Source organism: Pantherophis guttatus, chromosome 2 (assembly GCF_059756535.1).
Source record: "Pantherophis guttatus breed Tessera chromosome 2, ASM5975653v1, whole genome shotgun sequence".
NCBI classification, from domain to species: domain Eukaryota; kingdom Metazoa; phylum Chordata; class Lepidosauria; order Squamata; family Colubridae; genus Pantherophis; species Pantherophis guttatus.
In genome coordinates, this window is record NC_142064.1 from 20,490,611 (window position 1) to 20,516,332 (window position 25,722).

Sequence of the window (25,722 nt, forward strand, 5' to 3'; positions counted from 1 at the left end):
ATTCCTTTCTCCAAAGAACTTACAAACTAAATATGACTGGGGAAAGAAGAAGAGACAAAAGGAAAAGGAAGAGGTTCTGAGATGTCAAGTGGGAATTACTGGAACATATAATAACTGAAGCAAATTAAACAAAATGCAAGGCAAACTTATATAGAGTTTGTTTTGGTTGCTATGGATAAGGATTAAGTTGCTTAGATGAACTGGAAGTGTTGCTGCTTTTGCTAAAATATTTTGAGTCAAATTTTACACAGTTTTCCCCATCTGTATTTGGCATACTTCTTCAGGCGCATTTAGGATAAAGGACTGTGCTTCCACAAAAGCATCATTCTGTTTTGAAGATGACAGGAGAAAATAATTCAATATAGGGGATAATCACATTCATTGAACTGAATCAAATAGAATTAAAATCAAAATCAAATCAAAATCAAATCCACCCCAATAGAAACAAATTATGTGACCCACCATATTTATGATAGTGAGGATATAGGATTCCACATTTTCGCTTCCGTGGTATTCAATCATTTTACTGTCAGCAACTACCAAAGTCTCCACCCATCTTTCTCTACTGACAGAACGCCGATAGGTTGTTCTTGGTGTCACACGGTTCCTTTCCCACTTCATCCTTCGAAGTTCTTGCTGTTTGAAAAAAATGGATGTTTCTGAAACAAACAAACAAAAAATCAAATAGTGTTGAATGTACTTTCTGTGAAGGTAGCATCAATAACAGATTTCTCTTTCTCGCAGGCACATAATGTTACATGGATTAGTTTGGTCAAAAGTCTACCTCAAGACATGGGGAACAACCAAAAGAACATGTCTCAAGAATCGGTGTAAGTAGTTCTAGACCTCAGAACTTTGACAAGGCAGGAACAGACCCATCATCCTTGGCCTAGACTCACAAGACTCTAATCCAGAACCAGATGCTTCTTCCATCCAGTGCTTGGGAATATCTTCATGTTGTCAGAAGTGTGTCTTTGGTGGCACTAACTCTTCAACATCACAAAAACTATTGATCAGAAAGGCTAGCTGGATGTAGAAAGAAAATTAAGGATCTATCAACCCATGGAACAGAAGTTGCCTTCAGAAGTTGTGGGAGCTTCATCACTGGAAGCTTTCAAGAAAAGACTGGACTGCCATTTGTCAGAAATGGTGTAGGGTCTCCTGCTTGGGTGGGGTGTTGGACTAGATGACTTACAAGGTCCCTTCCAACTCTGTTAACCTGAATCTGAATTATTCTTATATCCCCTCTTTTTCTGTCATTCTTCCTGCTGCTTGTCCATGATCATTTTTTTCCTGCTCTTTGTTCCCAGGCGACCAGAGAAACTATTGTGTAGTGGACTTCAGCAGGCAAGAAATAGACCATAATAGATACAACAGCATTCATTGACTCAAAACTGGAATTGAGGAACTGCAGGCAAATCCCTGTAATTTATACTCTGGGCCCACAGGGCCTTAACCAATCATAATACTTGAAAAAGCTCGCCCAAATATGAATGTTCTAAGTTTCCCTCCACAAGAGTTGACGTTAACAGTTAGGGTCATCTAAAGATTAGTTTCATTTTAGCAGGACTTAACACAACTATATATATATTCAATACATAACAGAGACCATTTGCTCTCTGGCCCTTCTCTTGATAGGATATAGTTAGCTAGGTGATAGGTGATGCCCTTCACCCACTGGTTTTCTGCCCCCGCATGCGTGGTGGTGCCAAATGCGCATTGTGTGCATGCATGTCTGTGCACATGTGCAGTGTGTGTCAAAAGCATGCTGCGCGCGCACATGTGCACCAAATACGCGCTTCACATGGAAAAAGAAAGCTTAACAAGGTAAGTAGAACAATGGGGGGGGAACAGCTCAGATGAACTGGTAGCTTTTTTTTTTACTACAGGTTTGCCCAAATCAGTGCAAACTGGTAGCATTTCACCCAGGGGTGAAATCCAGCAGGTTCCGACAGGTTCTGGAGAACTGTTAGCGGAAATTTTGAGCAGTTTGGAGAACCGGTAGTGGAAATTTTGAGTAGTTCAGAGAACAGGCAAATATCACCTCTGGCTGGCCGCATAGTGGGGTGGGAATGGAGATTTTGCAGTATCCTTCCCCTGGAGTGGGGTGGGAATGGAGATTTTGCAGTATCCTTCCCCTGGAGTGGGGTGGGATTGGAGATTTTGCAGTATCCTTCCCCTGCCACGCCCACCAAGCCACACCCACCAAGCCACACCACGCCCACCAAGCTACACCCACAGAACTGGTAGTAAAAAAAATTGGACTTCACCACTGATTTCACCCCTGCCTTCACTCATCCCTTTCACACACAGGAAAAGAACACTTTCATCTTCTTCATCTCCATCTCCATCTCCGTAAGCAGAACATCAGGAGAGAGAGAGAGAGGTAGAGGCTCTCAGCAATGCCACGAGGCAACTGAAGCAGGAAGGATTATTTGAGAGAAACAAAACCTGATCAGAGCAACTATATTTGCTCTCCGCTTATAAAATTTAGGGAGCAAATATGCCCAGCAAAGCTGCTGGAACAATTTCCCTTTTAAAATAATATGACACTTTGTAATAAACATAAAGTGACATAGCTTCACTTTATATTCTTCAAGCTAATAGCAAAAATAAAAAATAGAAATAGAAAAGCAAAATGTTGAAATAACATTTATTTATTTATTTGTTTGTTTGTTTGTTTGTTTGTTTATTTATTTGTTGGTTCGATTTATATGCCGCCCTTTCTCCGGAGACTCAGGGCAGCTTACAATGCGTTAAGCAATAGTCTTCATACTTTTGTATATACCTGCTTAGTAGGGCTTTCGGCCCCCCCTAAGCCGTGTTCTTTTTGCACAAAGTCAGCTTATTGCCCCCACAATCCGGGTCCTCATTTTACCTACCTCGAAAGGATGGAAGGCTGAGTCAACCATCATGATAATAAACCATCTTCAAAGAGGAACTTTTATTAGCTTTCTTTTCCCTTCCCTTCCATTATCTCTGTTCATTAATCACTACTTAGGAGTTTGTCCTTTTCTTGAGACATGAGAGATTGTTGCTTATGTTTATTTAAACAGTTTATTTTATTTCTAAAGTAACTTCTTAACTCCCCCCCCCCTAAAAATCAATCTCAAGTTTCTAAGGCTGCCTTGTTTTGTGATATATTATATACAAGGGAGTCATTTCTGCTTGAGTTGAATGAGAAGCTAAACATCTTCAAAGAAAAACCAGAAAGTCCAGTTGCCTCTTGAAAAAGCACCTTTGAGGCAACCATGACCTGGATGACTGAGAATCTCCTTAGACTACAGACCCATCACATCCTGAACATAAACTGTTTCAACTCCTCCCCTCAGGACCCTACTGTAGGGCATTGCATGCCAAAACTAGACCTTGAGACAGTTTTCCTCCACTCTGCTAAATACCTAATTCCCACAGCACTGTCTTATGCCTAAGGATCAGGGGTGAAATCCAGCAGGTTCTGACAGGTTCTGGAGAACCGGTAGCGGAAATTTTGAGCAGTTCGGAGAACCAGCAAATACCACCTCAGGCTGGCCCCAGAGTGGGGTAGGAATGGAGATTTTGCAATATCCTTCCCCTGGAGTGGGGTGGGGTTGGAGATTTTGCAGTATCCTTCCCCTGCCCCATTATGGGGCCAGCCAGAGGTGGTATTTGCTGGTTCTTTGAACTACTCAAAATTTCCGCTACCGGTTCTCCAGAACCTGTCAGAACCTACTGGATTTCACCCCTGCTCAGTAGCTATGGCTGCACAATCACATCTAGCGAACTACAACTTCTGAAAAATAAAAGAGAATATTTATTGCTCAGGTAACATCTAGCACTGTTGATGTTACTTAGTTTGGATAATGAAACATCTGTAAGAAAACAAATCCAGCTCAGATGCCCTCAAGGACCCCTAACATTTGAAGAAGCCTCAACTCCAAAGTCACTGGATGCTTCAAATAATCCTGATAAAACTTTCACACAGATTTTATACCCTCACTCTTAGACCCAGGTGTTTTTCAGCAAGAACAGATCTGGCTTGAATTTCAGCATACTTTACTGCAGCTCTCAATTATATTCTGTTCAGTAAACTGAAAAATAAAGAAACCTGACAAGATAAAATAAAATGAATTTTCCATTTCCAGGGTTGTTTTTTTTTTTATTACCAGAAATCATTAAACAATTTTCAATGTATCACCTCTGCGAGATCAAATATTTCACACAAAAGCCTTTTTTTTTCCTCACCAGACTTTAATAACCTTTGTGTATTATTAAAAAGGCACAATATCTCATTCAGCTGGAACAGAATTTGTTAAGTAATGAAGCTAAGCCTTCCATTCCTTCCCATGAATTTAATATAAGGCATACGGTACTTCTGGTGAGCTGGATTGCACAGCACGCTTATATCACACTTAATTGAGTCAACGGTAGTCAAGGATGCCAGCAGGAAAGGAATAGTAGGCAAAATGACAATCTATGTTTGATGAGATCATCACACAAATGAGATTATTTACATAATACAAGTATGTAAATCATACCACTTGCACAATGACATTGTCATGCAAGTTTTCATCCATTTGACATCACTGAAGCTGGTTGTAGACTATTCTAATGGCTTGAGTCTCTTGCAAATCAAGAGAGAATTAGTTTTAATCAAAAGATGTTTGACATTAAAGTATTTTATTTATTTATTTATTTATTTAATTTATTTAATTTTATTTAACTTATATGCCGCCCTATCTCCAATGGACTCAGGGCGGCTCACAACAATAAAATCCACAATAACCACAGTACAAAGTTAAAATACCTAATTAAACCAGATAAAAGTTAAAAACCCATATAAAACTCCATCAGTCCAGGCCGGGGGACTTGAATAACCAAGTTTTTAATTCGCGGCGGAAAGTGCAAAGGTCAGGGGCCAGCCGGATTCCCAAGGAGAGTTGATTCCAGAGGGTGGGCGCGCCCACAGAGAAGGCTCTACCCCTGGGGGCCGCCAGCCGACATTGTCTAGCCGATGGCACCCTGAGCAGGCCGTTCCTATGGGCGCGAACTGGATGATGGGAAGTTGTTGCTGGCTGCAGGTGGTCCGCCAAATATCCTGGGCCTAAGCCATGTAGGGCTTTATAGGACATCACCAGCACCTCGAATCTCACCCAGAGGGCAACCGGCAACCAATGCAAGTCGCGCAGGAGAGGTGTTACATGGGAGTATCAGGATTCTCCCATCACAACCCGTGCGGCTGCATTTTGTACCAGCTGAAGCCTCCGAGTGATCCTCAAGGGCAGCTCCATGTAGAGAGCATTACAGTAGTCAATACGGGAGGTGACTAGCGCATGAGTAACCTATTGCATGAGTAAAGTAACCTATGAAGTTCTCTGTGTAGCTTCTCTGTGAGAAAATGTTGCAACGTTTAGGGTTTTTTAATCTAGAAAGCATGCAAATGAGAGGTAACATGATTGAAGTGTACAAAATTATGCATGCTGTGGATAAAGGGAACAAGGAGGAGCTATTTCTCCCTTCCCAATCTATTAAAACCAGAGGTTTCCCAATGAAATTTGAATTCTGGAAGAAATGGGAAAAAATGATTTTCTTTTTCTTTTACACAATGTACAATTCAATTTTGAAATTCACCACCGTGAATTATGGTGCTAGCTACCTCCTTGGCTGGTTTCAAAATGAACATCATGGAGGTTATTGATTGATGGCAATGTGACTCAGTGTAAAGGCCATTTACTAGGTGACTAATGGGCTTTCTGATAGTTACTTCTTAAGTCTACTGCTGATATAGGTACCTCTTCCTATTTAGTCTCACTTCTCTCTGCAGCTATTCTGGAGAAATATCAACAACCTCAAATATGCAGATGATACCACTCTAATGGCAGAAAGTAAAGAGGAACTAAAGAGCCTCTTGACGCGGATGAAGGAGAGTACAAAAGTTGGCTTGAAACTCAACATTAAGAAAACTAAGATCATGGCAACCGGCCCTCTCAATTCATGGCAAATAGATGGGGAAGAAATGGAAGTATTGACAGATTTTATTTTCCTGGGCTCCAAGATCACCGGAGATGGCGACTGAACCAAGAAATTAAAAGATGCTTGATCCTGGGGAGGAAAGCTATGGCAATTCTAAACAGCATACTAAAAAGCAGAGACATCACCCTGCCAACAAAAGTGCATATAGTCAAGGCTATGGTTTTCCCAGTTGCAATGTATGGCTGTGAAAGTTAGGCCATAAGAAAGGCTGAGCGCCAAAGAATTGAGGCCTTTGAACCATGGTGCTGGAGAAGATTCCTGCAAGTCCCTTGGACTGCAAGGAGATCAAACCGGTCACTCCTAGAGGAGATCAACTCTGACTGCTCTTTAGAAGGCCAGATCCTGAAGATGAAACTCAAATACTTTGGCTACCTAATGAGAAGGAAGGACTCACTGGAGAAGAGCCTAATGCTGGGAAAGATTGAGAGCAAAAGAAGAAGGGGATGACAGAGAATAAGGTGGCTGGATGGAGTAACTGAAGCAGTAGGCATGAGCTTAAATGGACTCCAGAGGATAACAGAGGACAGGAAGGCCTGGAAGAATGTTGTCCATGGGGTTGTGATGGGTCAGACACGACTTCGCAACTAACAACAAAACAACAATGTGCTTTCTGATGGTTACTAAAGTCTACTGCTGATATACCTCTTCCTATTTAGTCTCACTTCTCTCTGCAGCTATTCAGTCTGGTTTGGGAAAGAGACCAGCGGCTTGACCAGCAAAGAATAGGCATTAATGCTGGAATAGTGGGTGGAGGGAGGGAGGGAGAGAGAGAAAGAGAAAGGATGAGACAGAGAAGTGTCTTTCAATGCATTCTGATCTTGAATTAATGGCACAATTTTCTGGAATAGAATTTCTGAAGCTAGCAATGTTTAGCAGCTAGGGTATAACTTACTACAAGTATTTCTCATTTAGTGACCACAATTGGGCTCATCAATGCTGTCGCTAAATGAAACCATGACTGTCCTTATTATTTACTTCAGCTTTCCTTTGCTTTACAAACCTGGGTGGGTCATAAATGGGAGGACTGGTCCCAAAATTACCTTTTCATCACCACTAAAATTGTGAACAATTGCTAAACAAGGCAGTCACTAAACAAGGACTACCCATAAACTCTGCTAAGAAATTGTTCTGGAAGAAAGAGGTGATATCAGGAGAATCATTTCTAATCATTGGAAAAACTTCATCCCGATGAGCCTGAAGAAAAGCATCTGTGTGATGGAAATAGGGCCCTCAAGCAGGAGGCAAATATCTTGATTGCAGCTTGTTCAAGACTTCATTAGCATCTGTTCTGATTTTGCACAGCAAGACATTTTAGGACATGAAGGAGCAGATGGAAAAAGACAGGAAGGAGAGAAGAGAAATACCACTTCTAGGTGCACCTCAGACATTTTGACTGTTCATCTCTTTGGCCTTTAATTGCCTTGTCTTGTGCGTAACCCACCCATCAGAAGGTTGAGTCATGAGATGTACTACACTTTAAAAGTTTGTAGGGTTTATACCAGAGGTCTTCAAACTTGGCAGCTTTAAGACTTGTGGACTTCAACTCCCAGAATTCTCCAATCAGCATAGCATAATTCTGGGAGTTGAAGTCCACAAGTCTTACAGCTGCCAAGTTTGAAGACCTCTGGTTTATACATTTGCATTTAGTACCATTAATTGTATGCATAGTTTCACACCAGTGTAGTCTTTGAATACTCCCATTTTGGGGATTGCTACACTCTGCCCTGCATCCGTTTTTCTGCAAGAGCCAAATAATGCTAAGACCAAGAAATACAGGTAGCAATTCTTCCAAACTGAGTTCCTTCTTTATTATTTCACACCTACAGGTAGTGGCCAAAATTGTGGAAACCTTTTGGGAAAAGTGTATTTTCTAAAACCAGCTAATAACACCACTTTTTTTGGGGGGGAGTAGTACCATAAAATTATATATCAACGGAAAGATAATTTAATCAAGAATGTAATAATGCAGTAACTTTTATGAAGGATTTGCTATTAGAATAGCAGTTACAGTATAAAGAAGAAAAGTGAAACACGTAGAAAAAACGAGATATACAAAAATTATCACGTCAATTAATACTTAGTTGGGTAACCTTAAGCATGAATTCCGGCCTTACAACGTCTTCCCATGGAGTGAACCAAGTCTTTTAGTTCTGCAGCTGTTACAATGTGAAACCAAGATTGAATGATTGCTTCTATTAACTGGGTTTTATTGCTGGGTTTTATTGCTTCTGACTAACAAGATTCTTTAGTCAGCTCCATAGATTTTCAATTGGGTTAAGGTCTGGGTTATTCCCAGGCCATTCCAGCAGTGGAATATGATTATCTTGAAACTCAAAAAAAAAAAAAAAAGTGGTGTTATTAGCTATCAAACCTAAAAAATACACTTTTCGCAAAAGATTTGCACAATTTTGGCCACTACTGTATAGACATAACTTGCCAGACTAAAAACTCCATTAACACCATCTACAATATCAATATACTCTCTCAACTGTTTGGGAGGGGCTGTCTTCACCCTCTTTCTCTCACACACCATATCTGGGCTGAGTTGCCTCTTACTCCTCTGAAACTCACCCCATCCCTCCTGGGAAGCCACCTCCTCACTGCATTCTATCACAAAAAAATAATTAAGAAAAGCCTATAAGCAAGGCACAAGAACAATCCCATTCTCGCTGTTTCCTATTCCTGAATTAATATTCACAGGCATGCTGTTGTCCTGTTTCACAGTTGACATATATATATAATGCTACATCGGCTTATCCTGAAACGGTACATTTAGCAGACTAATTCCAGTCATTTATGTTAAGACTTTATTCTTAAAGGCCCAACAGTCTCTGCTTCCTCCCCCACAACAAAACTGTCTTGTGTTGTCACTATAACAACAAAACACCGTGGGGAGGGAAAGTGCCTACAGACTTCCTTTCCTTTCTTTCATTAGTTAAATATTTGTGATTAATCTTTCTGTTGCCATTGAAGTGTCTGGAAAAGCAGAGAGTTTGTTTGAAAGAAAAAAAAGGCTATGGAGCAAATAAGATACACTCAGGTGTGTGCAAAAATAAGACAAATGGCAGTGTAACTACATCAACAACTGAATGACCTGAGTAGGAAGTGAGTGTTATTGTTGTAAAGCATGAATATTTGTTAAATCTGTATGTTTGTTGGTGAGGTCATGTGTCTTCAGGACAGCCTAAAATTGTGTGTGAAGCTTGGCAAGTTAATTTTATGCTATATAGCAATCGTTTGTAACTTTTTTCCATTAGGGGATATAGTTGTAATTTTACAACATGTGATGGATTGATTATATGCTATCAAGGTGGATCTTAGCAATCACATAGATCATGTCTGCGTGACTTGTCTAGGCAGTCTCCAAAAAATCAGACATAATTGAATGGAAGGGAAAAAATTTCCTTGAAGTTGTTTTTTTTAAAGTAGATATCAGATATTGTTCTTGTTTTAAATGTTTAAATGAATAGAGTATGTTCTAAACTTAAAATGTTTGGTATCTGTAATGAAATAGTCACACTTTGTTCACTCACTTAAATAGATGATCTTGGTCCACAGTCTCTGACAAGATCTTACTTTCTTGGAGAATAAAACAATCATAATTAAGGTTCACGAAGGCTAACTATTACTTGCAGGGTAGAAGATATTATGGTCTCTTTTAGAAATATGTGTAGATCCATCAGTAGATCAGCTTCTTCCCTCCCATAATGCTCCTTTCATGAGGTTGTTAAATCATTCCTGCTTCACTCTCATTTCATGCGACAGAAGTGTTTGGAAAGAAATATCCAGGTCCAGGTCCAAGCTGGGAGAAAGGAACTGGAGACAAAATGGAGGCTGGAAGCTGATTGGAAAGAGGATCCATTTATTGAGGAAGCAGAAGCAAATGGGTAGTTCTGGGCAGCTGACCACATGGAGTTGAGAGTGGGAGTATTATACCTTCTCTTGGGTTTTTCATTTGAGCTTCCTGTTCCTGTGCAAGAACATGTATTCTGTTGGCTGTTGTCAGATTCCATGGTGCCATTATAAATCCTAGCAGTTTGTCTGAGCTACATTTGGTTGAGGTTTGGGCTGATGCAATGAAGAGGCTTGTTGGGCAATTCTTATTGTGGCTGAGGGATAATCCTACCTTTGTTCAGACTTTGCTGCAGGGAATTTGCTTATGAAAAGGGCTAGCTATCTCTTTATCTCTTAAGGGCTGACATCTGCAGAGCGCTATTAAGAATGGTGGGGGCTGGGACTTCCGGTGGCTCCGCATTCCCCGAATGGACGCTCCTTTAGGAGCTCCAGCCCCATGATTCCGTTTGCTGCTAGAACAGCGAAAATCAGCTGTTTAGCGGCTCGAAACTCTCCCCCAGGGAAAAAGGGGGAGAGAAGAGCAGAAGGATCTGGGTAGAGCTCCCCTAGACCCCCAGGCTTTTTTTTTTTTAAGCCTGGGGTTTGCAGGGTGAGAGCTCCCTGAAAGCCCTTCAGTACTCCGGATCCGGGACGATTTTGCTCTATACAGAACAAGGGGTCACGACCACACCAGTAGTGCAATTTTAAGGACTATGAGAAAATTTGAACCTGGATGCTGGCAGAGCAAATCAGGAGAACAGAAAATGCAAGTATTAAACTTTAACTCCATTTAAAAGAAAGAAAAAAGATGGCACTTAAGGGTGTTAAAACGAAACTTACAAGTGAAAGTGATCGTTAAAGATGCAACATTGTAAAAGCTACCGGATTACGCGGCAAGAAAAAGATTTAAAGTCATAGTGAAATGAAAAAGACTATGGTAATGACCTCAACTACTTTATACTTCTAAATTGTGTGGAAAATTATTGGATTTATTGACCTGATAGCTGAATAAACTTAAAGTGGGAATTGAAATATGGCTGACATCAAGGATGGAGGATCATTACTATATGAGCCAGCAAATTCACAAGTTGTGACTGTAGAGGTTTTACAAGAACTTTTAAATTTCTATACTTCTGCTATACTGGAATCAATTGAAAGGACTATTCAAAATTATAATCTGGAGAACAACAATGATTTGCTGGCTGGAAAAGAGGAAGAAAATCAAACTAATCTGTTTTTGGATCAGGGAAAAGAGGCTATCAGGAATACGATGGAAGTTAGCACATTGAAAACAGAGGTTTTGGCAGAGGCTTTTATGCAGTTAACTGAAAAGCAGCAAATAGACTCTTTCCTGCAGACTGATAAACTTTATCGTGACAATTCTTGGTTTTATAGACAGAATCAATTTTTAAGGAAGGAAGTGACTGATTAAATAAGCAGGAAGAGTCGAAATGAAGGTTTCATAATGAAGGAGATAACTTTTAGGAGAGTGCGATTTTCAAAGATGCATCAGTCTCAAATCTACATTCAAAAATTTTCGAAAATAAAAGCAGGGGGAGGAGCAATGCTGAAGGAGAAAGTATTATTGAAGAAGAAGGATTGGAAAAAATATAGAAAGAAAGGAAGAATTGAAGATTAATTTCTTTTGGGGAGGATCTTAATAACAAATTTGAAAAGTCTATTGAAATTAGCATTTCTTTTTTAAGTTTAAGCAAAAATGTTTAACTAAAAATGGATAGCTTTTTTAAAAAAATGATTGTGGTATTAAAATGGTTAATTTTAAAGTTAATGGATAGTTTTCTGAAAGTTTTGAAATTGATATTCTGAAGAATGAATTTAAGAGTTAGAAATAACTAAACTCAATGGATTAATAGTATCTTTAAGGTTATATTCTAAAGAATATTTTATTGAAGTATTTTTTTTGAGAAAAAGAAAAAAGAACTTAATGTACTAAAATGGTTAATTTAAAATTGAATGGATGCAAAATAATATTTTCTTTTTTTTTCTTTTTCTTAAAAAGATATGCTTTAAAGAAAGTTTTAAAATGTTTAAATTAGAATTTTAAAAGGGGAGGCTGATGAACAATTTTTAAAAGAGGAGTTAAAGAGGGTGAGGGAGTTTTGAATCTTGTAGCAAGTTAGTATATTTTAGCTTATGTTTAGTTTAATGCTATACCCTGTTTTTGCTCTTGGAAGTCAGGGGTGGGGGTGGGGAGGGGGGTTGAAGGTTGTGTAGGGATAAAATGGTTGTCTAATTTTTAATATACTTAAAAGATAGAGCAAGGTATTAATAGAGAAGTAAGAAAAATGGGGCAAATGTTATAATAAAGGGAATGACAATATTAAGATATGATAAATATTGGAGGAGTAAAAAGAAGATTTAAAAGATGTATTCAGAAGATATATTGAATGATTGATTATGTATTATTTGTTTGGTTGTTTACAACATTAAGATATGATAAATATTGGAGGAGCAAAAAGAAGACTTAAAAGATGTATTCAGAAGATATATTGAATGTTGATTATGTATTGTTTGTTTGTTTGTTTGTTTATAAAATAAAAAAAACTTAAAAAAAAAAGAATGGTGGGGGCTGCTTTCCAAGAGCATGTTTCTCCATTTCTCATCCAGGGAAATATAATATTCTGCCTTTTTAATATTTCTCAAAATATTTCATTCTTCTAGGAGAGGGGTGGGTGCTAACTTTCTACAGAAGGAAGAAAGACAACATGTGTTTGTGTAAACTAGTGTTGCTGTTAGATCATGGTTTCCCAATCGTGGCAACTTTAAGACATGTGGACTTCAACTCCCAGAATTCCCCAGCCAACCGTAACCTCTAACCCTAACCCATTAGTGGCTGGGGAGTTGAAGTCCACACGTCTTAAAGTCCCAAGGTTAGAAAACAACTCTATTAGATTGTCACCATTACTATTTTCAATTTGCATTATTTTCCATGTATTTTTCCCATCTCTTTTGAAACCACAGCTAGGCATTTTTAAAAGGAAAAAAACAGAAACGGGCAGGAAAAATACCAGGCAGCCATCTAATAGCAAAGAAAAGTCATTGATGCCACTGTTGGTGATTCACTGAAGTTCCTCTAATTTCCTTCCCACCTTATTACTTTTCAACCTGCAGGCTATATATTGGTGCTACCAAAACTGTAACTGGGGACCCTTAACAGTGTGTGTTTTAACACTCTGTTTGCAGGGGTAGAACATTTTCTCTTTCTCACATTTGCATATCCACCCTCTTGGTGACCTTCTCTGGTTTCCAGAATTCATTTATTATAATATATTAATTACTTTGGTTATTCCTCCCAATTATATATATAAATGGATATGCATGAGCCATGCATTTTCAGTAAACTGCTGCACATTTATTCCACTGACATGTACTATACATTTACCCAGGGGGAAGTGACATTGATGGCAATCTGATGCCTCTTTGATAAATAGACATAGCTAGGAAGCACATTTCCAATTTTACTCCTACTGAAAAAATATCATTAAGATATTTCTTGCGATGTGACTCTGCTTGAAGGAACCAATTCAGGGATTGGTTCCTTCAAGCAGAGTCAATTCAAGCAGGGAATTCAGATTGTTATCTTTACTTCATGGTGAAACTTTTAACATTTTATGATGCAATCTGAAGCATTATTAACCATGAGTTCCATGTTCTCAAACTCTGCCAACTAATTTTGACCAAATGGGAATGAATCCTCCTCTCCTCTCCTCTTCTCCATTCCACTCTCCTCTCCTCTCCCATCCCTCCCTTCCTTTCCCTCATTGCTAGTGGAAAAGATGGGGAAAAATAATTTTAACAGGTATTTTTATCTACCTATAAGAAAGTTCCATTTAAGCTTTCCAATGTTACTATCCCCTTCATGGATTACTTCATGGATTAGTCCTAGAGGAGATCAACCCTGACTGCTCTTTAGAAGGTCAGATCCTGAAGATGAAACTCAAATACTTTAGCCACCTAATGAGAAGGAAGGACTCACTGGAGAAGAGCCTAATGCTGGGAACGATTGAGGGCAAAAGAAGAAAGGGACGACAGAGAATGAGGTGGCTGGATGGAGTCACTGAAGCAATCGGCGTGAGCTTAAATGGACTCCAGAGGATGGTAGAGGACAGGAAGGCCTGGAGGAATGTTGTCCATGGGGTCGCGATGGGTCGGACATGACTTCACAACTAACAACAACAACAACAACATTACTATTTGTTATTAACCATTAATCTTAAAAGCAACATGGGATATGATCTTCATTAAATCAGGGCTATGAACAATTAAGTTAGCCAAGTTTATCATCAGTCATATCAGGGCAAAACTTCATGGAATTACTGTGAAAATCAAATATTCTAAAGGAAAAAATAGAGATAGAAGACAAAGAGTACCATACATAATGAGTTTGTGAACACCTCAAAACATATGTGATTTTATTTTTTTGGACTATATGATTTTAAAATCTTAAGTCCTGGAGCAATGCTACTAAAGTTATTAAAATATTATGTGAGTAGTGCTTTATTGACCGGATTTCTTTCCTTCACTGCTAGAACAATTTTCTAAATTTTATATCTTTAATATTCAGGAGGGGGGAGATAGGAACTTTAGTAACCCAAGGGTTTCTGCATCCCATATTGTGGCTTTATAGCCACAGCGGTTACCTGTTCTTAGTCTGTAATTTGCAACTGAATTTGAGCAGTATTTTAACCCAATTCCTAGGGCATTTTAGGCACAGTAATTATTTTACCATCTTGCCAATGAACCAATACTCCAAGATCAAACATCTTAATTGCCTCCAGATGCCATAGATTTTCATACAAAATAGCACTGAGCTGCAATGTTGAGATCAAGAGCTGAGTCTTAATTTATACAAATAAATCTTAGAACTTCCTTTATATAAATTTGGCTAATGTATGAATTTATAATACATAAGAATGAATATTATGTACATATGTTCAATAATTAGTTAATAAATATAAACAGTTGTACATTACAGTACATCAGTTATGTAATTAGAAATAGCCATTTAACAGAACAACAGAGTTGCAAGGGATCTTGGAAGTCTTCTAGTCCAAACCCCTGCTGAGGCAGGAAACCCTATACCCATGATGGCGAACCTTGGCACGCAGAGCCATATCTGTGGGCACGTAAGCATTGCCCTAGCTCAGCTCCAGCACGCATGCATGCACCAGCCAACTGATTTTCAGGCCTTCCGGGCCCACTGGAAGTTAGGAAACGGGCCGTTTCCGGCCTCCAGAGGCCCTCTGGGGGTGGGGAGAAGGCTGTTTTTGCCCTCCCCAGGCTCCAAGAAAGCCTCTGGAGCCTGGGAAGAGTGAAAAACAGGCTTACCGGGTCCAATGTGCCATCACGTCCCAAAAGCAGGGGAAGCATGTAGGGGTCGCGCGCACATGTGGGGGGGAGGGTGCATTGAATTATAGATGTGGGCATGTGTGCATGTGGCCCCGCCCACGCTCCCCCCACTTTTGGCATGCAACAGCAAAAAGGTTAGCCATCGCTGCCCTATACCATCTGATGAACTTGTTATCTTAAATAACCTTCTTTAAAAGCTAAGATATTACAATTCTGTCTTCTGAATGATTTTTCTGTCAAACTACCAATAGCAATAGCACTTATACTTATATACCATTTCACAATGCTGTACAGTCCTCTCTAAACAGTTTACAGAGTCAGCCTATTGCCCTCAACAATCTGGTTCTTCATTTTACTCACCTTGGAAGGATGCAAGGCTGAATCAACCTTGAGCCGGTCAGAATCAAATTGTTGGCAGTTGGCAGAATTAGTCTGCAATACTCCATTCTAACCACTGATCCACCTGGTTCTTAAGTTAAGTGATTGGCTTAGGTTAAGTGATTGATTTAAACGGGCAGATCATCTGCAGGTTTGTCTGCTGGAAATTCAGAGTCAAGCCTTCTACATCATTCAGTTTATCATTTATATACTATTTATTGAAATAAGAGTAGTATACTCTTTGGTGATCTTTAAAAACAGGATCAAACATTTATTTAGTCAAGCTTTGTCCTGAAGTTCTAATTATTTTCAAATGCTGTAGCTGCCTTCAGAATCTGACTGTGTTTGAGACCTTTTGATTCTTTTATTTGCTTTTGAATTTTAGAGTAAAGTGCCTAGAAAGAGAGAGAAGTGACAGCCACTGGGTAAGATCAGATTTATAGTTCATCAAGGATCATTCACTCTTTGATATTCCTTGCTATGATCCAAGAACTCTTTGCTTTGTATTAGTGGTTTTTTTGCAGTTATCCTATAGAAAAACCATTGCTCATTTGTTCATATTTAAATATAAATAATGATGGATGAAGTTTCCAGTCACAATAAAGGGATTTCAAATTTCATTTTAGAAGGAGAAATGCAGATGCTAAAAAGTAATAATGAGGTTCGCCAAAGGAAAGCTGGATGACGATGGGAAAATTCAGATAACACCAAGACCCCATTTTAATTTAGCTGTAAATGTGTGGAATATATTGCTGAGCACTGCTGTCTTTCCTTTTTTTTCTTTCCCTTCTCTTGATCTGTTTGTAGAGTTTTGGCTGTTCCCTTATCTTGATCTACTTGCAGACATTTCATTACCAAACTAAAGAGCTCTGGTGGCTCAGCAGACTAAAGCACTGTTATTAACATCCACTTACATCTGCTGCCTGCAATTACTGCAAGTTCAAATCTCACCAGGCTCAAGGTTGACTCAGCCTTCCATCCTTTCTAAGGTAGGTAAAATGAGGACCCAGATTATGAGGACCCAGATTATGGGGGCAATAAGACGACTTTGTATAAATATACAAAAGTATGAAGGCTATTGCTTAACGCATTGTATGCCGCATTGCGGCATATAAATAAAATTTAAAAAAAACCTAGGAAATATGATCCGATGAACATGCAAATATTCATCTGTAGAGGAGATTAGGGGGTAGGTGGGGAGGACTGTACTTTCAAATTTGCAAGTTTGACATTGACCTCGTTGGGTTAAAGAGACAGGAATCCCAACCAGGTGAGCTAATTCAATTTCATAGTAAAGTTACATTAACAAAATCTTGCAAGTCTGAAAGTACAGTCCACCTCACCACCCCCATTTCCTTTACTGCCCAAGACATTAGGGAGGTTTTTTTCTGAGCCTCTTACCCCACCCGTTATCCAGATATCACTATGCTGTCTCTTATCTCGCTGTTCCCTTGGCATCTCTTTGCCCAACCTCCCAAAGCCTGTCCCACATACCATGACATCCTGTAATCCTTTCAAAGAGCTCCAAAAAATTGTAATGTTTAGTATGGCAAAAGGGAAATGACTCAAAAACATCAAATGTGATCACATTAATAGCATTACATTCATTTTAAAATAATGACTTAAAATGTCATCATGGCTTCAACTATTTTGAAACGGCCATCATGTAACATGCCATTCAAAGGTCATGTGAAGCTTTCCATCTCCCGTTAAAGCTGTGGACCCCTAGTTTAAAGGACTGTAGTTGCCCACTAATCAGGGGTGGGTTCTAAATTTTTTTACTACTGGTTCTGTGGGCGTGGCTTATTTTGTGGGTGTGGCTTGGAGGTCATGTGACTAGGTGGGCGTGGCTAGCTGGTCAGAGTCATTTCTGGAAGGTCCTCGCACTTACAACCAATCCTCGCACTTACGACCCGACTCATTTGTTTGCTTTTAACACTGATCAGCTGTAGGACGGCCCTTTGAAGCCCCGTGGCAAGAGTTTAAACAGTTTTTTTCCCTCTAGTCATCAGCTGGGACTCAGGAGGCAGCAATAGATTGGGGGTGGGACCAAATAAAAGGTAAGAATAACGTTGGTGGGGGGGAGAACCGGTTCGGTGACATCATATTGTCACCGCTACCGGCTCGGCCAAACTGGACCGAACCGGGAGGAACCCACCACTGCCACTAATCACGGGTAGATGATTATATTGAATGTCTACTAAAACAGGATGAAGTTTCAGGTGGTGGAGTCTCTCATTTGAAAGAATTGGCCAGAACAAATACAAACACAATAACTAAGCATCACAAGGAGGATATATAACTGTTTCAAACAACCAGCAAACCTAGACTTCCTCATATTAAACTCAACTTTTGGTGACTGCAGGGATGCATGTCTCAATTAAATTTAAAATATTATTCTGGGAACCAGCCGGGAAAGGGAAAATCTGTAGGCAGGGATGTTCCTATTTTGAGATGCCATATAGCAATGCAACACAATGAGGCATATGGAATAAATCTGAATCATCAGTCTTAGGACAAAAATAACAACAGATGGGTAGCCTGGCGGCTGCATTCTTTTTTCTCCTTTTAGAACAAAAACTCTAGAATAATTTATGCTTCAGCTGCTCCTAAAAACGCTTTCTTCTGCTAGGGTGTTCAAGTACCACAGTACTTGGACTAATTTCATTAGATTTTCTTTCCTCAAGCTCTCGCAGGCTCCAAAACCCAAGAAAGACACACAGTTGCTTCTAAATGATTTCCTTTCTTGTTCCTCACCTATAGACAGAAATCTTGCCAAATTAAAGCGGACTACTTGTACGTAAAACTAGCCTGCCTTCCATAGAAAAACATGTATATTTATATTGATAGGGTCAGAAGGAGGGCTGAGAAAATATCTACAGACTCCTCACACTCTGGACATAAACTGTTTCAACTCCTCCCCTTGGGACGCTGCTATAGGGCATTGCATGCCAAAACAACTAGACACGGCGACAATTTTTTCCCCTCGTGCCATCACTCTGCTGAACACCCAATCCACACAGTATTGTTTTATGTCTATTTACCTATGTTGTGTGCAGTGGTGGGTTGCTCCCGGTTCAGCTGCGAACTGGTAGTAATGGTGGTGGGAGGCTCCGCCCACCCGCCCGGACATCATAATGGACAATCTCCGCATGGGCAGAAAAACGTATGCTCCCGTTGCGAACCACTAGTAAAGGTAATGTTGTGACTCCGACTCCCGAGCCTGTCCTCATGGAGGAAGAGTACTCAGAAGGTGAAGGGGAGGAACTGACAAGGCCTCCCTCTCCAGGACCCTCCTCTCTGGCAATGCCTCAGGTTCCATCCGAAGACCAGGAGGAACAGCCTGGGATGGGCCAGGAGGAAGGCATTTTGGAGCACCCATTGATAGAGAGTGATAATGATGAATCCTGGCTTGATCCCAGGCAGCGTCGGAGGAAGAGGCGTGGGAGGGCCAGGGATTGAGCTGAGTCACTGAGCCACACCCCACAAGGGATAAAAGGGGGCGTGATTGCTTGGCAGGCTTTGTGACGGACAAAAGTTTAAACTCTAAAGAGTCACATCGTGAAACCTGCACTTCGGCTCAGATATATTTTGGACTAAACTCTTGTGGATAATTTGTCACTCTGGACTGCAGATAAGGCCTCTCCTGCTTTTTGGGAGTACTAATTGGACTGGGCAGGTGTTTTACAGTTAGCTGCCAGAACTCTCGTCTGCCAGGAATTCTGGTCTGTTTATACAATAAATTATTGGTAGGCGTATTTGATATTGCATTTGTCTGTGTGAGGACGGGGGACAGAACAGGTAAGTGGAACCCACCCCTGGTTTTGTGGCTATAATATTATTATTATTCTCATCCTCTCAACTACCCCCTTTTATTGGTATCATATAATTATTATTACTCTGTTGCTTTGCATGTACGTTAAGAGTTTCTGCACCAGTGACAAATTCCTTGTGTGTCTAATCACACTTGGCAAATAAAGCTCTTCTATTCCATTCCGTTCCATTCCGCTCCATTCCGCTCCATTCCATTCCATTCCATTCCATTTGGGAGTAGAATGTCTATTCTATTTCTCTTCACCCTCTTTCTCTCATGAAAACTATCTAAACTGCATTGACTCTTGCTCCTCTGGAATGCACTCCATTCCTCCTGGGACTCTGGAGAACATTCCATCATGTCTTTCCACTCTTAGCTGCACAACTAAGTTGGAATACGTACAGAAACATTAGGCTTGTACCAGCTATCCAGAAAGACTAATTCAGGGGTGCCAAACTGGCAACCGCGGGCCAGATGAGTCACATGCAGGCCACGCTCCGCGAAAGGAAAAAAAAGTTGTGAAATGTCATGTGACAGCAATGTGATGCTGCGAGTTTGACACCAGTGGACTAGGTGAAGCCTAGGGCCACAATTCCTCCATATACAGTAGTTCTTCTCAATATGCATTTTAATCTTTCTTTATTAGCATTGTACAGGGGTGGGTTCTACTTACCTTTACTACCGGTTTGCATCGTGCCCGGACGTATGCACAAATCACCTATGATGGCATCCCGGTCAGTGGGCGGAGCCTCCTGCCAGTTTTACTCCCGGTTCTTGGGCACCGGTCCGAATCGGGGGCAACCCACCACTGGCATTGTATCTAAATGACAGCAGGAGGAAGACTTCGCTGTCTCTCGGTCCTCTGGAAAGCAGTGTCTCCATTCTGGGAATCTGGACTACATCACAAGCTCATTGTTTAGAGGAGTACACCAGAGCCTTCCCCAATCTTTTTGGAACCACGACTCTCAGAATTCCCAGTCATCAGTCATCAGTGAGGATCTATTAATCCTCCACACTTCCAGAGGGCAAAATTTGGAACTTCAATAACATTAACTTAAAAACAATGATGTTTAGCTTCTAAAATATTTTAATCATTGATTAATAATGTACAGCTTAAGCAATCTTGTCTGTTAGGTTTTTGTCCCAATAACTTATTTTTCTCACTTTTTTATAAATGATTTATAAATTATATATTTCTTTTTTGCAAAAAAAAAAAAAAAAAACCAAACCCAAAAACCCAGAATCAAATATAATTCAACACAGAAAGAACTCGGGGAGAAGGACAAAGACTGAAGCCAAAGAAACAGGACAGAGAATACTTTCTGTCCAGAATGCAACAACCGAGAAAATAATGAGCCTAAGATATAACAAAACCAAAAAGGGTACATAATTATTTTTCTCTAACGAGCTCTTTATAAAGCGCATCAGTGGAAAATACACTTCATCTCTAACAAGTACACAGCATACTTGTTCATGCTTGCTTCTATTTTATGGAATATTGATGTCTCCACACCATTCTAATCCATAATAAAGCTGCAGCAGTCTCAAGCAAGAAACTTATTCTTTGCTTTGAAACTAACTTTCTGAAGTTTTTATCCTGAAAGCAAAAGTTATTCTCTCTCTTTTCTTTTTTTTTTTTGATTTATTTATTTATTTAGCATATGGCTGGTCACACACAATATTAAAACACTTCATTTTTACAGGTTAAAACAATTAGAAAAACAGCAGTAAGAAAACCTAAGAGGAAAACAGAAATAACATTTCAGAGTTTAATGTCGAGTTTGGAGATCCAGTCAGTAGCTGTCGTTGTTACGCAGAGGAAGTAACAATGACTTTTTTTTTAGAAAAAAGTGTTTTTTTCCAAGAGGCAACTGGACTTCCTTTGTTTTTCCTTGAAGACCTTTTGCTTCTCCTCCAAGAAGCTTCTTCAGTTCAAGGAAAAACAAAGAAAGTCCAGTTACCTCTTGAAAAAAACACCTTATGGGACAATCGTGACCTGGATGACTGAGAATCTCCATAGACATACAGGTTCCAATGTATGTAGAAACTGTCATTATGGAGTTTGCAGCCAGGAGAATGGTAGAAATCGCCCTCCATAACTGAGATTGCACCCATGTTCATCAGATGTTGCTGAACAACAGTGCATAGCATTCTTGCCATGTCAGTTAAAAATTGGTTCTTGTATAATATAAAGGCAGAACCGGAAGAAGAAATGGAAAGAAAAGTTCCTGGGCTGAGACTGAAAAACAAGGAGACTTAATTTCCCCAGAGCATTAAAGTTAGAATTTCCTGGAAGGAGAAAACTCCAAGTAAGAAGGTCAATGTTTTAATAATCAGTAAAATGATATTTTTAATGACCTTTCAGCTCTAACCAAGATTTGCCCTGCATTCCAAATCACTGAGGAATCTACCAGCAGAATCATAGTCTCACAGAAACGGAGGAGGCCTGTAACAGGTCCACATACATCTCTACCCTTGATCTGAGAGGAATTCATAGGAACAGATTATAAATTATTGTTACTAATCCCTCCAAATGTGAAGTACAATCAGCTGTCAGGACCCTGTAGCCAGCGAGATGCTTGTTTAGCAGAACTGCCCTGTTCCTACTTTTTTAATGGAAGTTTGGCTCTAATTCCGGCCAGCTGTTGTTGACCATGTCTCCATTTCTCAAACAGATGTCCAATTTGGGGAGCAACAGCCATGCAGGTGCCAAAAAATTAAGACTGGAAACTATATGGTCAATGTTAAGACCTAGATCGACGTACAATTCATTGCTCTGTAGATAGCAAGACTCCAAAAGCACTAACTGCTGGGAGGACGCTTCTGGTTGCTTGGTTTAATGCCAGAAACAACACCCAATAAAATAAAATAATTGCCTTTCCTTATTGTTTGGAGTGCCTCTTGCTTTGTTGCAGGGCTCAGGTTGACAAGAGAATCCAAGGCAAAGTAGCCAAGAAAGTGGGGGGAAGGGGGAACTGGCAGGGAAGAAACAGAGGAGAAAGATCTTTTGAGGGAAGATGTGCTGGTCAGAGCAGAATTTTTAAATTAAAGGTTGTTTTTAGCTTGCTGAAAATCAAACACTTAATCAACTAGCAGCTTTTAGTAGTATATCATGCTGGGAAGAATCTATACAAAGATAAAACAGGTGTCTATACAGTACATCATCTCGCTGTTTCCAAACCTCCTCAGCGGGGGAGCCGAGAGCAATGCCGGCTTCATTTTTCTCCTTCAGATGAAATAATAATTTATTTACCTCAAGCCTCAAACCAATTACAGTGCAGAGTATCCAAAGATATTTTGGTATTTGGGAGTGGAAACTTTCATGAACTCCTCATCCTTTGTCTAGAAGTTAAAATAGAACAGTTATCCTAAATGGTTCATATTCCAATATGCAGTTCCAATTCCAATAGCAATAGCACTTAGACTTATATACCACTTCATATTGCTTTAAAGCCCTCTCTAAGCAGTTTATTGCCCCCCCCCCCGGCTCCTCATTTACCAACCTCGAAAGGCTGAAAGGCTGAGTCAACCTTGAGCTGGTCAGAATCGAACTCCTGGCAGTGGGCAGAATTGGCCTGTAATACTGCATTCTAACCACTGTGCTACCATGGTGCAAGAATAGAAGAATAATTTTCTGCCCCTTTGGGGAACAAGCTGAGAAGTCCTTTGGTGGCCAGTTCAGATTATTTCATGATAGTTCCTTCCTTGCACAAAAGGAGAAAGAAAGTGCATGGGTGTGCAAAATTGCTTGTACCCCATGGACTAGCTCCATTCTCATCTCTGCCCTTCCAAAACCCATCATACCCTATATCTAATTTCCTGGCTCTCATCTTATTCATCACATGTTCAGAAGGGGAGAGGTCTATGGATCTCTACCATAATCCAACAAGAATTTCTTACAGACACAGCCAGGTTTTGGAAGAGGCACAAGACCAATTTGCAACTTGGGATCTGCTTGGTGCCAGCTACAAAGGATCTGACATTGCACAAAAGACAGCAGCAGCTGTTCAATTTTTAGTACGGTGGAGCTCTGCTATCATAGCCAAAAAAGTGCCTGCATCCCACACTTACACCTACACATTCTTGCTTATAACTAGATAGGCAGAATAGTACTTCATGCAGTTTTTGCTACCCTATAAAGCAAATCCTGCTGGTCTTGCTTTGTATCAAGAACAAGTACAGTGGGTCTAAGTACAATGCTGCATTATAAAATTGCAGTAAGTAATAGGTATAAGACGGAATATAAGTATTAGTTATAACTTACTTACATCCATACTTTCTCTTTACTGAGTTTCACCTTTTAATCTTCTTACTGTTTCATTTAAAACATTTGTAAGATCTATGTGGGCACTAGAATCAAAACTGATTTGATAGCCGGTATTTTTTTTTCCTTTTAACGACCCTGTAATCCATCTGACAAGCTCAGTGTGTTTAACCGGTAAGCCATCACGCTCCCATAGTATGTATAGGTATAAACAATGTAAGATTTTCTGGGCAACGGACAACAACTTGCACACAGGAATCCATTTTAGTCATCTTGCAAAGAAATGTAAGTAACAAAAACATCTTCCAAATGGCAACACTTCCATCTCCTTCCATAAAATTACCTTCTTAATTTCACAAAATGTATTGCTTTTATCCTGAAAAAAAATAAGAAGCTGATAGCAAAAATTGAATAAGGTGAAAGCTACTATAATCTGTGCATAATTAATTTAGCATGTATAGGAAGAATTTATCATTGGTCAGGCTCCAAATTTCAAAAAAGACACACTGTGGTTCTTCTAAGTGTTCTTCACATATAGGCCAAAATCTTGCCACACTAAAGCAGACTATTTGCCCCATAAAACATATACTCTGGGAATTATTAGGGAGTAGCTGTCTTCACCTTCTTTCTCTCACGCAAACTATCTAATTTGTGTTGTCTTTTGCTCCTCTGGAACACACTCCATTTCTCCTGGGACTCTGGAGAGCATTCCTGTCAGAACCCTAAAAGTGATACTGCCAATCAATTGGGAGAAGGGGGAGACTTGGATTCGAATTACTAGCATTGCCTGTGTCAACAGATATTTTACAACCTATATCCTGGCGCCAAAGAACCCTGAGATCCTCTTAATGTGGAGGAATGTTTATGATAGCCATGTGGGTTGTTTCACTTTAAAGGATAACGGTGTGAATACATGTTTGTTCGGGTTCTCAGGGAAGCTAGTAAAGAAAACATCTTCACACTTGTGTATTGGCTAAAATCTGCATTCTGACTTAAAGAGAGGGGTCTCCACTGCTTTAATCCTACTTGTCTTGCCTAAGGGTATTCAGATCTTGCTTTAACTTGGTTGCTATCACTTCTGCTTAATAAAAGGATCCTTTTGAACTACCACGTTTCAAGAGTCTTTACTTTCTTAAGTTGGAAGGGGAAGCAATCCTTACAATTCCATCATGTCTTTCCACTCTTAGCTCCACAACTAAGCTGCAACACCTAAAGAAACATTAGGCTTGGATGAGATATACAGAAAGATTAGGTGAAGCCTAGAGCCACAATTACTCCATCTAGTTCAGGGGTGTCAAACTCGATTTCATTGAGGGCCGCATCAGGGTTGTGTTTGACCTCAGGAGGGCAGAGTGGTCAGAGTGGGTGTGGCCAGCTCAATGTCACTCGTGTTGGGGGCACTTGTGGTGGCCCAAGTGCTCTGCCAGAGAAAACGGGCTCCCGAGCTCCGTTTTCGGCTGCGACAGCCTCCTGCAAACCTCTGCCAGCAAAAATGGAGCTGGGGAGGGCCGCGTGTGGCCCTCCCGAGCTCTGTTTTCACTGGCAGAGGCATCGTGGGCCAGTCCTTCGCTGTTTCCAGGACAGCCCCGCAGGCCAGATCTAACCATCCTGTGGACTGGATCCGGCCCCTGGCCCTTTAGTTTGACAGCCCTGATCTAGTTCTTCCCAGAGTGCACTCATTTTAGTCAAATGAAATCTTCTTTTTGGCATTGTATCAAATGCCAATAGGAGGAAAAACATATGATACTCTTGAGTTCTGGGAGGCAGAATATAAATCTAAGAAATGACAAAAACATAGTTTAATATCACAGCCAGGCTGGACCCAGGGATAATAAAATCCAAATTATAATTACAGTTGGTACACTCCATTTCAGTATCACCGAAGCTACATTTATCCTTCTGATTCTTAGACGCTTTTTCTATTTATTTTCACATTGTCGGAGTACGAAAGTTCACTGGGGAGGGAAACAGAAAACCAGCAGGTGTTCCATCAACATGCAGGTGTCCCAAAACATGAATCATGGTGCTTCTCGGTCAAACTAATTTACAT

The 25,722-nt window shown here is 40.1% G+C and overlaps 1 protein-coding gene across 4 annotated transcripts in view; it reads right to left on the reverse strand.

Annotated features, from left to right (window-relative positions):
* ADAMTS12 (ADAM metallopeptidase with thrombospondin type 1 motif 12) overlaps positions 1–25,722 on the reverse strand; it is a 177,935-nt gene that overhangs the window by 80,958 nt on the left and 71,255 nt on the right. For all 4 annotated transcript variants that reach the window (XM_087885638.1, XM_034442423.3, XM_087885636.1 and 1 more), the window contains exon 4: positions 463–659. In XM_087885638.1, coding sequence (XP_087741764.1) covers positions 463–659 — 197 coding nt within the window. The remainder of the gene's footprint in view (positions 1–462; positions 660–25,722) is intronic.